This window comes from Mangifera indica, unplaced genomic scaffold (genome assembly GCF_011075055.1).
Source record: "Mangifera indica cultivar Alphonso unplaced genomic scaffold, CATAS_Mindica_2.1 Un_0002, whole genome shotgun sequence".
In the NCBI taxonomy this organism is placed as follows: domain Eukaryota; kingdom Viridiplantae; phylum Streptophyta; class Magnoliopsida; order Sapindales; family Anacardiaceae; genus Mangifera; species Mangifera indica.
In genome coordinates this window covers 89,872-102,750 of record NW_025401094.1, presented here as the reverse complement: position 1 = coordinate 102,750, position 12,879 = coordinate 89,872, and the positions used below count along the sequence as shown (strand labels likewise).

Below are 12,879 nucleotides of genomic sequence, written 5' to 3'. Positions count from 1 at the left end.
TTCAGTATCAAATCAATTGAATTAGGTTGAACTTTCATTTCTCTTTAGTCATCTTCACATTTCTTCTCTTTCAATCATTCAGAAATACTTTAACTCACAAACCTCTCTGAAACCACATCCTCTGATTCCTTTGGTTTGCGCCTTACTTGCCCTATCACAGTTAAATCAATTGAAGTATTTTCTTCACTGTAATCTCTCTTCATCATCTTCAATTTTCTTCTCTCTTAATCATTCAGAAATATTTTCACTCACAAACCTCTCTTAAACTGGTTCCCCTGATTTCTTCTGTTTGCATCTTGGTTGCCCCGTTACTTGCTCTGTTTAACCTTCTTTTTTTCAGAATCTTTTTGCCCTATTTCTAGTTTTTTTTTTGCTGTTTCAATATTTCTTATTTCTTCAACCAAAAAAAAAAACCATTTTTTGCATTCAGTTATTTCTCGATTACTTGAAAGAATTATCATTTCTCGTATTTATTGTTAATTATTTTCATTTGCTTTACTTCTCTTCTGTTTTTCAAACTTCAAAAAAGTTTTAAAAAAATGGTTGATGTTGCTGGGAATGTTGGGGGTGCGGTAAGTCCTGTCCTTCAACTTGCCGAGTGGTTGGCTGCTCCGATTTGGCGTCAATTTAAGTACTTGTTCAAGTACAAGAGCAACTTTGACAATCTCCAAGAAGAAGTTGATAAACTGAAGAATATAAGAGATGAAATTCAGCGTAAGGTTACTGCTGCTGAAAGAAACGTGGAAGAGATCAAACAGAATGTCAAGAACTGGCAGAATGATGTGGAGAAGACCATTACTGAAGCAGAGCAGTTGATTCAAGCGAAAGCAAACAACCCTCGATGTTTCAAGGGATTGTGCCACAACTTCATCACCAGCTACAAACAAAGCAAGAAAGCATTCAAATTAAAGCGGGATGATATCGATCCACTTCTCTAGCAAGAAAAAGAATTGGGTCCTGTTTCCTATCCCACTAATCCACCGGAGATCTGGCTTAGATCTAGTGAAGATTATTTGGCTTTTAAATCTAGAAACTCCACTGTAGAGAAAGTAAGGGATGCTCTAAAAGATGACAGTGTCTTCATGATTGGTGTTTATGGGATGGGTGGTCTTGGGAAGACCACTCTTGTGCAAGAAGCCGGTAGGAAAGCCAACGAGGAAAAGTGCTTTGACGACATTGTTTTCGTAGAGGTAAAGAAACATACAGCACACAACAATAAGGATTACTTTATATTGGTTCTGACTGGGCATATTTTTTCTCTATCTTGCAGGTGTCAGAATCTCCTGATATTAAGCAGATTCAAACAGCAATTGCAGACAACTTGGGTCTGAAATTCGAAAACGAAAGTGAAAGGGCAAAGAAGCTATATTCAAGAATGGAGGGCAAGAAAATTCTTTTAATTCTAGATAATATTTGGGAACCTCTAGAATTTGAAAAGATAGGAATTCCTTACAGAGCTGATCATGGAAAAAATAAACTTTTGTTCACAACAAGAAACTTAGATGTGTTACAGAGGATGGGTTCTACAAATATTATCAAGATGGACATTTTAAATGAAGAAGAAGCTTGGACCCTATTCAGGAAAATGACAGGTAACTGTGTTATAAAATTTTTATTTGTATGTTTTCTAAATCAACACATTTTAATTCTATTTTTTAATTATTTGATGTGAATATTAAAATATCAAATTAGTTATAACATGAACAAATCCCAACCTCAAATTTTAATTTCACTTGTGTTCTTGATAAAAAACATTACAATTCAGTTTTATTATATTCAGGCGCAAGATTAAGAGTGGATCAAATTCGAGTTGATTCAAATTGAATCTACACTACAGATCAAATGAGTCGATTTCAAACAAGAGCTTTAAATCAGTAGCTCAATTTAAGATCGATTTATTTATCCATTAAATGATATTATTCATCCTGTCAATGATGTTATTAACCACTTTAGATTAGACATTATTGAGTGTTGACAATGTTGGTGACTCTCTAATGACATTATTCATTAGATCAAATTAGCTTAAACCGAACATTATGCCTTTGATCCAAGCTTGAAATCCACCCCTATTCTAGACATCAAATTTTTTTCTTTGATTTTATTGTGTTAATTGTTCTTCTAAAAGTAAGTACATTTACATTTTTACTAATAAAGTTTAATTTTGAGTGAAAAAGTGTTATTTATGCTAATTAAGGGTGCAAAAGAATTTTAAGGTCAAACCTTGGGTGGAAAATGTTATTTACTCAATGCAGTATTTTGAGTTGCACTTAAAAGCGTAATCAAATTTTATATAATGTGAAGACTGTAAACTATTATGAAGCTTGACTCTAAGGACGATTACAATTTAATAGATTTTGAACATGAGTAAACATAAATTTTTCCACTGAATTTGTGTATGAATGAATAATCTTAAGAACCTATTTTTCTCTTATTTGTTAAATAAAACTATTTTGCATTCAAGAGAGGCACTATTTGCCACTTATTATGTTACCAGTGTCCAATTATACATTTTTAAAAATAAAAATTTAAGAGGAATTATATTTGATATTATAAAATGGAATTCATTTAGATTAAAAAAAAATTTGATGGATTTATTTGGAAAAGATTGAAATTCAACATTTATAACTTTTCTTGTTTTTAAATCTAGAGTATGTATGTAAATAGAAAATGCAATTTGTATAATCCTAGATCTTTTTGCAGGAAATATTATTCAAACACATGAATTGCATTCTCTAGCAAAAGATGTGTGCAAGGAATGCAAAGGATTACCTATTGTAATTTGTACAATAGCTAAAGCATTAAAAAACAAAAGTCATCCATCTTATTGGGACTGTGCATTGCGAGAATTGAGGAAACCTTCTCCAAGAAAGTATACAAGATACCTAGAAGAGGATTATGCAAAGATTGCTTTAAGTTACAAGTATTTGAGAGATGATGAACTTAAGAAAACGTTTTTAATTTCTAGTCTAATGGAAAATAATACTTCAATTTCAGATTTATTCAAACATGTTGTGTGTTTGAATGTATTTGATGAAGCTAATTTGACAATGGAAGAAGCACGACATAGACTAGATATATTGGTTTGTGACCTCAAAGATGCTTGTTTATTGCTTGACGGGTTTGAAAGCAACCAATTTGCTATGCATGATGTTGTTCGTGTTGTTGCCACAACAATTGCATATGTGGATCACCATGTGTTTACAGCAAGAAATGATGTTGAACAAGATTGGAAGGATAGAGACAAACTCAACAAATGCACAAAGATCTTTTTACCTGATAAAAGTAATATTATTAGTCAACTTAGGCCTAATGATTTGGATTGTCCAAATCTTGAATATTTTTGTGTGACTGATAAGTGTGGTTCTTCTTTCAAAATCTTGGAGGACTTTTTCACGGTGATGCCAAAGCTTAGAGTATTAAATTTGGGTGGACTATGGCAATCATCATTGCCATCATCAATTGATAGTCTGACAAACCTTCAAACATTGTGTTTAGATAATAGCCGAGTTAAAGATTTTGCTATTATTGGAAAGCTACAGACATTAAAAGTTCTTACCTTGCGACAATCAGATATTGAAGAGTTTTCTACAGAATTAGGTCAATTGACTCAACTAAGGTTGTTAGATTTAAGTTATTGTTGGGGATTGAAAGTAATTGCTCTAAATGTGATATCACAATTATCCAAATTGGAAGAATTTTATATAAAGGGATGTGATATTAATTGGGAGCTTAAAGTACTCAAGGAATTGAAGCTCTTGTCCAACCTCACTAGTTTAGAATTGGATATTAAAGATAACAATGTGTTGCCGAGAGATTTCATTTCCAAAGAGCTTAGAAGGTACAAAATAAGAATAGGATATAAGTATTATGAAGATCCAAGAGGTAAATACCTAAGGATTTTGGAATTTGCATGTAGTTCTACTATCTCCCAAGAAGAATCACATGGAATCAATAATGTTGAAGTCTTACGTATAGTCAAATCTTCAGATGACAAGGAGGATCTTGATGAAAAACAAATGCTGCCATTATTTAATGAGAAGGTTTGGTTAATGATAATCCATAGTACTTCTCTTTTCAAGTGATTAAAAATTTTAGTTAAATTTTACTATTAAGTGTTTCACTTCAATTTCTATACTATATAATTTCTTTCAAACTAATTTCATTATTTCATGTTTGATTTCATCGTTGATATTATTAGAGACAAAAAATGAAACACATTGTTAATATTAATAGCATGTCATCAATAAATCCATAAGAGCTAGTTATTATTTTTAAAATTTCTCATGTGAGTTCGTATATATTGAAACAATAATTAACTTTAACTACAAATTATTTTCATTGATTTGATGGCCTTCAAATTGGTCTCTATATATATATATATAGAGAGAGAGAGAGAGAGAGAGAGAGAGATAGATTCCAATATTATTTGTGTTTTGAATTAAAAATTAAATAGAATGTTAATAATTTAGTGTAAAAATATAGAAAAATAATTAATAGAGGGATTTCTTTTTTTTGGACCAAGTGGTCCATCTTATTTTTGTGGGCTGATATGGTCTCTAAGGCTTGGCTTGTATTAGTTTTATCTCTAAAATTGGATGTTTGTTGGGGTATGAATTTTGGTCCAATACACATATTTGATAAGTAAGCTCAGCATGTAAGCCTATTAAGCCCAAATTGATAAGTAAAGCCCCTGTTCTATTTGTTTTAATCTAATTTTGATTGTGAATAATTCTTTACTCAACAGTTGCTAATGTCATATTTAAACTACTAACTTATATTCCTATTTGGGTAATTTGAATTAAGAGTGTCTTAATGTTAGCATGATTTCCACTATTATATTTATATTACAATTTTGAATTTTTTTCTCATTTATTTAAAGTTACCTAACTTAAAATAAAGTATGTTTAATTATATTACATTTATAAAGTATGTTTAATTACTAGTTTTTATGGATAGTGATTGATTTAACATAAAAGGTAATATCCAATAAGCCATTAATTAACACATTCTTTTTTTTGTTTTCCGAATTATTTGTTGTGCTTTGGTGTGAATATTGTAAGACTAAAGTAATAATAACGTTAACAAATTCGAACTTCAAATTTTAATTTGACACGTGTGCTTGATAGAAAGCATCACATCTCCAGTTTAAGGGAAAGGTTGCATCTTGATGAAATGCAAATGCTACCATTATTTAATGAGAATGTTTGATTAACGATAATTCGCAGGACTTATCCTTCCAAGTGACTAAAATTTCCAGTTAAATTTTCCTTTTTTTTGTAATTAATTTTCAGTTAAATTTTCGGTTTCATCATTTCATGCTTTATTTCATAGTTGATATTACTAGAGACAAAAACAAAATACATTGTTAATATTAACGGCACTTCATCTATAAATCTGTAAGATTTAATTAGTATTTTATTTTTAAAATTTTCTCATATGAGTTGGTAGATATTGAACCATTAACTAACATTTACTGCAGGTTATTTTCACCAATTTGATAGCCTTGAAATTGACCAATATTAGTTTTGGAAAGATTTGGGAGAGTCAACTTTCAGTTTCTTCTTATCAAAATTTGACACAGTTGATTTTGTATAGATGTGATAAAATAAAATGTGTTTCCATTTTTCATAGTCAAAAGCCTCCAACAACTCCAATATCTTAAGATAACGGATTGTGAGGTTTTAGAGAAGATTGTTGAAGAAAAAGAAGGAAAAGAAGTGGTTGATTCTATCTTTCCACGGTTAACGAAATTGGAGCTTACATATTTACCAAAACTTAATGTTTTCTATCTTGGAGTGGATGCTTTGGAATTGCCAATGTTGAAAACGTTAAAGATATTATATTGTTTAAACTTTACTTCAACATATCAAGGCTTCCAAGATAATAACAAGGAAGGTGAAGTTCAAGTTTTTGAATCGAAATCCATTTGCTTGGAGCATAAGGTATCAATTTTATGTTCATTTCTTTATTGAAAATAGTAAAAATAAAAACTTATATACATATATATATGTATATAAGTTTTTATTTTTACTATTTTCAATAAAGAAATGAACATAAAATTGATACCTTATGCTCCAAGCAAATGGATTTCTATATATGTATATAAAGTATGTTTAATTACTAGTTTTCATAAATAGTTAATGATTTAAAATAAAAGGTAATACCAAATATGCCATTAATTAATTCGATTACCATATCTTATGAATTTAATCATGTGCTCAAATGTTTTCAATTTTCTATTTATTCAGTAATTAGTTTCCAGACTTTTGTAATTGCTTCCCTAATTTGTATTTGGATAAAATTAAAGTTTTGTTTTAAGATTATCATAAACTAACTGGATTTTGTTTTGATGGATTTGTAGATCAATTCTGATTTGAAGACATTTCATTTTGAGGATGATGTGGTATCTATTACTTGGGAGAGTCAATCTAAAACTCTTGAAACCTCCGTCGGAAATCTTTCAATGAAACTCCTTCAAAAATTTTACAATTTGAAAGTGCTCAAAGTATGTCGCAGCCTATCTAAAGAAATTAAAAGCCCATTTGATCTTCCATATCTTGAAGTTCTAGATATAGATAGTTGTTATAGACCGATAAGTCTACCGACATTCTCGACTTATTTTCTACATCTTAAAGTTCTGCAGTTAAGTGATTGTCACAGGTTGATAAGGAGGTTAATAACACCTTCAATGGCTAAAAGCTTGGTGCATTTGAGAGAAATGAACATATACAGGTGTAATTTCCTAACTGAAGTAGTAGAAGATGAGGTTGATGCAACAACAATTGACATTGGTTTTCACAATTTGGAGAAGTTGTCACTTAAAAAATTAGACAGTCTTACATGCTTTTGTTCTGGGAATTACTCTTTCAATTTTCCATCTTTGAAAGTGTTAGTTATAGAAGGATGCCTCAATATGAAGACTTTTTGTCTAGGATTCTTAAGCACTCCAAGGTTACACAATATCAATTATGAGAATGAGCTAGTAGAGATCGGGGAAAATGACTTGAATACAAGTATACAACAATCACACAAAAAAAGGTACGTATTCAATTAATTAGTTTAAATATATTTCTATAATTTTTTAAGAATATCATATTTTCAACTTTAATTATAATAAATTGTGTTTTAAAAACTGTTGAATTTGATACCACATAAAAAGGAATTAGCTTGTGTATATGCCCAACATTTTTGTTGAACTAGTGACCGCAACACTCAAACAATAAACTATGGTATATTTTTCTAAGAAATTTCTAACAACACTATTTTATATTTTTAATAACCATCAATACATCATTTTTTATGTCCCTGTTCTTTTTTAAAAATATATATAATTATTATATGATTTCAAAGACGATATTATTATTAATTTGATTTTCATGTTTTTCCTTTAGGTTAACACCAATTTGAGTAAATTATCGTTAAGCGGAAGAAATATCATGTCAATTTGGCAAGAAGAGTTTAAAGAGAACTTTGACAAAGTAGAAACTCTTGAATTGATTAAGGATGAATATACACACATTCCAATTCATATCCTTGTAAAGTTTATCAATCTTCAAAACCTCATTTTAAAAATGAGTTTATACGAAGAGATATTCTCATATGGAGAAAATGAGGAACATGTTGATGCACTTGCAAAATTGAAAAGGCTAAAATTGCAAGGACTTTTTAATTTAAAGTGCATTTGTAAACAAGACTTTCGGTTCAAAACAATTCTTCAGAATCTTCATTCTTTAGAAGTAAGATATTGTGACAATTTGATGACTCTCTTGCCACCTTTATCATCTTTTGAAAATCTGTGGTCTTTGGAGATAGCTGATTGTATTGGAATGCAGAACTTAATGGCATCCTCTATAGCCAAAAGTCTGGTAAGTCTAAAAAGGTTGTCAATTTTAAGATGTAAAATGATGATAGAAGTATTAGCAAATGATGGAGATATAGAGAAAGGTGAAATTGTTTTTGAGAAATTAAAGGAGTTGTTATTGTTTGATTTAGAAAGTCTCACAAGCTTTGGTTCAGGGAAATACAACTTAAAATTTCCATCATTAGAGTCATTATTTGTGAGTCAATGCTCCGAGATGAAGACTTTCTTTGAGGGAGGCTTAAAAATGTCAAAGTTACGGTTGGTGAATGAGAAAGATTATTCAAGTGACCTTAATTGGGTCACACAACAATTACAAAAAAGTATGTATTCATTTATTTATTAATATATTTTTTTGTAGACATTTTTTGTTTTCCTTCATTGAATTAATTTATTTTTTTGTAGACATTTGTAGAATTAATGCTACAATATTACAGTTTATGTATAAGTTAAAATAAATTGGGTAAATGTGTATTTCAAATATTGAGGTGGTTAATTGTTGAGGAAATTCACCATCTTCTTGTTTAATTGAAATATAGATTAGATCTTGAAAGTAGCATTAATTCTCTACTATTTTGTTTTACCATTAAATTTATGTATTGTTGTACATGATTACAGATTGTTCAAAGTTATGGGAGGAAAGTGCAAAATCATATGGTAAGTGTGTGGTTTTAGATGATACTTTGGGTGGGAACAAGTCTTTTGGCCTTTATTTAAATTCAAATCTAATTCAAATCCTTCACGGAGATGCAAAAAATCTCAGAAATTAATGATTTCTGATTATTTGCTTGCAAACACTTGCGAGTTTTGCCTTTTCTTTTCCTTCTAAATTCTCATTTGAAACCAGGTCAACGAGCTGGTGAAGGGAAAGGGACTTTTTACTACTGTGATTATTGCGACAAAGACATCACGGGGAGGATCCGCATGAGATGTGCAATTTGTCCTCATTTTGACCTGTGTGCAGAGTGCTTCAGTGTTGGAGCTGAAGTGACACCTCATAAGAGCAATCACCCCTACAAAGTTCATGGTTAGTAATACTGGTCCCTCGCTTGGTTTATTAGAGTTCTCCATGACCTATGCTTATATAGATCCTGCTTTTGTTTTTCTTACAATATTGAAGTAAACATTTGCTTTTAACATCAGTGTTCTCAAACAAATGGAAAGTTAAAATTTGTTCGGTAAAACATTTAACTGCTTTGCTACGCTTAAGCCTTGACCTCTCTGCTCAATTTAAAATTATATTCTAACATTAATTTCGTTTTTTGTTTCATCTTTATTTTTTATGTCAATTAATTTTTTATCAGTATCCGTGTTTTATGCTTATGTGTTTAAAATTTTCATTTTACCAGGAAAATCTCTCATTCCCACTTATATGCTCTGACTGGAATGCAGATGATGAAATGCTGCTTCTAGAGGTGTTTTGAGTTCTCCTTTTCTTTTCTAATCCTTTGAAAAGTTTTGACCAGTTCTGCATGATTTGCAACAATATTTGGAATTTGGAGTAACTTATCTTTATCTTTCATCTGTTAAAATTTTGTATGTTAGGATTTGAATTGGATTTTAATTTAAATAAAGGCCAAAGGACTTTATTTATTCTCCTTAAACATATTTCAAAATAATATTAATATATGTAAGGACTTTATTAGTTTATTTGGAATTTTGTATAATTTCAATTGATTAGTAAATTATAAGACTATATATGACATTAATTAGAAATCAAAGAGACTAAATTGAAATGATATAATCATATGAAGGACTTTAGTAATATTATCAAATAATATAAATTTATGGCAGAATTATTGGTGTCTTCAGTGGGTAACAACCATGACTCCTCGAAGTCTCCTCTAATATTCGGTTTCGTGGATTGAGGTCATTTTCATTATCTCGAATATATAGAATTAAAACTAGTTGAATGTGCATATTAATGTTTTTAATTTTGCAGATGAGATTGTCAAGTAATTCTTCAGTTTGTTTGCATGTCGGCAAAATTGGTGGTAAATGACTTTCAATACAGTGGGAGCTGATCAAAAGTTGAAATTGATGTCGTTTTTGTCAGATTCTAGTTGCAAGGTGGATTCAATGTGACTTTAGGAATTTTCGTTGAGGATCTATATAATGATGTTGTAGTTTTGAAACAAGAATTACTTGAAATATTGTTTGAAAATGTGACTCTCGTGTTTTGTTGCTGGATGATTGCAGGATCATAAAGTGCAAATACATTGAATTGAATGACTCCTGAATATATTTATCTCGTTAGCATTATATTGTACTTCAACTTGAGCAAGTATTATTTAATACGGAATAAGCTGTTTATATTTTTAGTAATTTGCTTTTGAAATTGATGATCATACCCATAATCAGAAAATGTAGCTGGTGGTTTTATTGAAATTGATAATGGTAGAATTTTAAGCATGTGTACATTAGGTTTGGCTAAGAAGAAGTAATGCTCAACTTGCATGTTAAGGTTACATGATTGAAACTCCAGAGTTGGTGAGACTATTCATTTGATGATTGGATCATTTGGACCTGTCTTTCTCTTGTTGTCTGGTTCCTTTTTGAAGCCTTCTGTTTTTCGGTTATTCTTCATTTTTTTCACCACTGCTTAGTTGTGCAGACAGCTAGGAATATTTCTTTTATATTCATGTGTAATGAACAAATATTTCTTTTATAGAGTTGAAAAGCAGATCACCATGTTTCATATCCAAGCATGTAAAAATCTAATATAGAGCTTCTTAAATGACAATTCTCCTTCCTCAAGTATCAAGATTGCATCAATTTCAGCATTCTGGCCATTCTCTGAAAAAATTTTTTGGGCTGAAATATTAGTTTGAGAGTAATGCATTGTTCTTTATGATTACAGATAGTTCAGTCGTCCGGTGGAACTTTCAGAATGAAGCCTCTGCGTAGATTGTGAGGCATTGCAGCTCATGTTCCTTCTGTTTAAGTAAGGGCCATTATCTCATCTCCAGTTTCTGCTTTTATCTAACTTCAATTCATTGTGACGTTGTTCTGATTGTGAAAGTGTTACAAAACTAGTGTTTCCTTCAGTTTTCTAATTGTGTAAACTTGTGTTCCCTTCAATTGCCAATCTTGAAAAAATTAAATGTGCATGAATACTTCAAGATGAAGACTTTCTCTCGACAAGGCTTAAGCATGCTAAGGTTAAAAGAGGTGAACTGGAAATATTGCTTGCAGAATTAGCTTAATACAGTCATACAACCATTACAAAATGGTATGTATTTATTTACCTAGTAAAATTATACCTTTTTGTTGTAGACTTCTTCATTGAACTAAAACTAATCAAGTTGTTCTTTGTGATCACAGAATTTTCAGTGCTGTGTGAAAGATTTGCAGAACAGAAAAAGTGAGTGAGATAGTAAACTGAAATGTCCATCAACATGCAGCAAAATCATCTGGTGAGTAAGTGACGTTAGATGAGTTGACATTTCTATAAGTTGCCTTAAATAATTCAGTTGATTAGATGGATTTCAGGGTATATGTTTTAAGAAATTATGAGGATAAATATGATATTAATTAAAAAATTAATGGGAGTCTAGTAATATTATCTCATAAAATAGCAAAACTTAGTATGGACTCCAATGGTAGATCTTGATTGGGGCTATCAGGAGATGGAGATGAAGTGAGGCTTTATTTTTGAAGATCAAAGGAAGAGGAAGCTAATTAAGGATGTGGTCTCCTGGTAATTTGCCAGAAATCGGTTGGAAATGGAAGAAAAGGCTGTTCTTTCAGAGGCAAAATTGTTCTAATTATGAGCCTTTATAATAAGACTAACTCAAGAACAAAACTTTGAACAAATTTAAGAGAAAAAACAATACATGAGAGTAACATTCTTTGTAAATTAAATATCTAGTTCTTCATGTCTATGATAATCGTTTGGCTTAAATATATACTTCTTTATTGTTTTTATTCTGATTTAGCAACAATTAATTGATATTCTCACTTTTATTGTAATCACAGAATTGAACACAATTACAGAAATTTCAGGTAATGTTTATGCCAATACTCAAATAACTGTAATCCTAGTAAAAGTTACAGGATTTATTACCCCTATAAAGACACAGAATCCTGAAAGCTAACATTGTGGCTAGATTCGAACAGCCCCGATTTAGGTTTAAATGAATTAAATTCAATTTGAAAACTCTAATTCGACTCAAGTTTTATGGTTTATTGACAATTTGAAGTTACTGCATATTTGTCTAGCATTATGTTCACTAATTCAAGCTCAAACTAGACGATCTAGATTTGAACTAAATTTGAATAAAGATATTCAAACTCATCTTTGTTTGAATTTCACTCGATTTGAATTCACCTTATCTACCATACACTCAAATTCATCAGTTATTCTTTTATTGTCAAAGCAAGTAAATGGGTTTTGTTGATATCAGTGACAAAACCTGCAAGAAATATTTCCGGAGGATCATTTATGGCCCCCAATAGTAGGACTAATAAGCAAAATTTAAGTCTGTACCTGATGTTTACTTTTGACTCATCCCTTAAAAAACATATTCACAATTAGGCAAAAAGAAGAAGACCTTCTTTATAAACTAACTAGCAGTTGTATGAATCAAATAAATCCAAACTAGTGTCAGTGAAAGGGGAGAGATAAAATATCTCCACCTCTTCAAGTCCTTAAACTTCGGCACCAACAACTGATTAGCTAATTGGGATAGATGACGACAAAGACCGGTAGCCAATATCTAAACATCACTTTAACAAAACTCATGTTTTATCATAGAAATATTTTAAACTTTTATTAGTTTGGCACACGTTTCCTTGGTTTCCTCCCTGTCAGACTCAGGCTGAGTTGTTGCTCCACGTCTGTGCTATCCTTCTGTTCTGAAACCTTTTTTGTGTTGGGGGTTGTCTTTTTGAAGGATCTGTTGACAGGAGAAATGATATCTTTAGCAGCAGGGCCTTCACTGATTGTTCCCTCTGTATTCTTATGTTTTGTGCGCATAGGATGACCTGCTGCACATGAATTTAAACTTAACCATGAACTG

General features: G+C 30.7%; 1 protein-coding gene across 3 annotated transcripts; it reads left to right on the top strand.

Moving 5' to 3' along the window:
* The first annotated feature begins 1,056 nt into the window (after window positions 1-1,056).
* On the top strand, window positions 1,057-11,785 carry LOC123205139 (disease resistance protein At4g27190-like). 3 transcript variants are annotated; one of them, XM_044622004.1, is made up of 14 exons: window positions 1,057-1,190; window positions 1,271-1,592; window positions 2,701-4,040; window positions 6,362-7,038; window positions 7,391-8,181; window positions 8,477-8,515; window positions 8,706-8,885; window positions 9,208-9,273; window positions 9,653-9,727; window positions 9,801-9,928; window positions 10,719-10,802; window positions 10,982-11,090; window positions 11,183-11,274; window positions 11,485-11,785. In XM_044622004.1, exons 1-8 carry the CDS (start codon window positions 1,083-1,085, stop codon window positions 9,237-9,239), a joined length of 3,489 nt encoding a protein of 1,162 aa, XP_044477939.1. In that variant the 5' UTR covers window positions 1,057-1,082; the 3' UTR covers window positions 9,240-9,273; window positions 9,653-9,727; window positions 9,801-9,928; window positions 10,719-10,802; window positions 10,982-11,090; window positions 11,183-11,274; window positions 11,485-11,785. The 3 variants fall into 3 exon arrangements, with proteins under 3 accessions (XP_044477939.1, XP_044477941.1, XP_044477940.1); XM_044622006.1 differs by having other exon boundaries at window positions 11,465-11,785; XM_044622005.1 differs by lacking the exon at window positions 9,653-9,727.
* The last annotated feature ends 1,094 nt before the right edge of the window (window positions 11,786-12,879 follow it).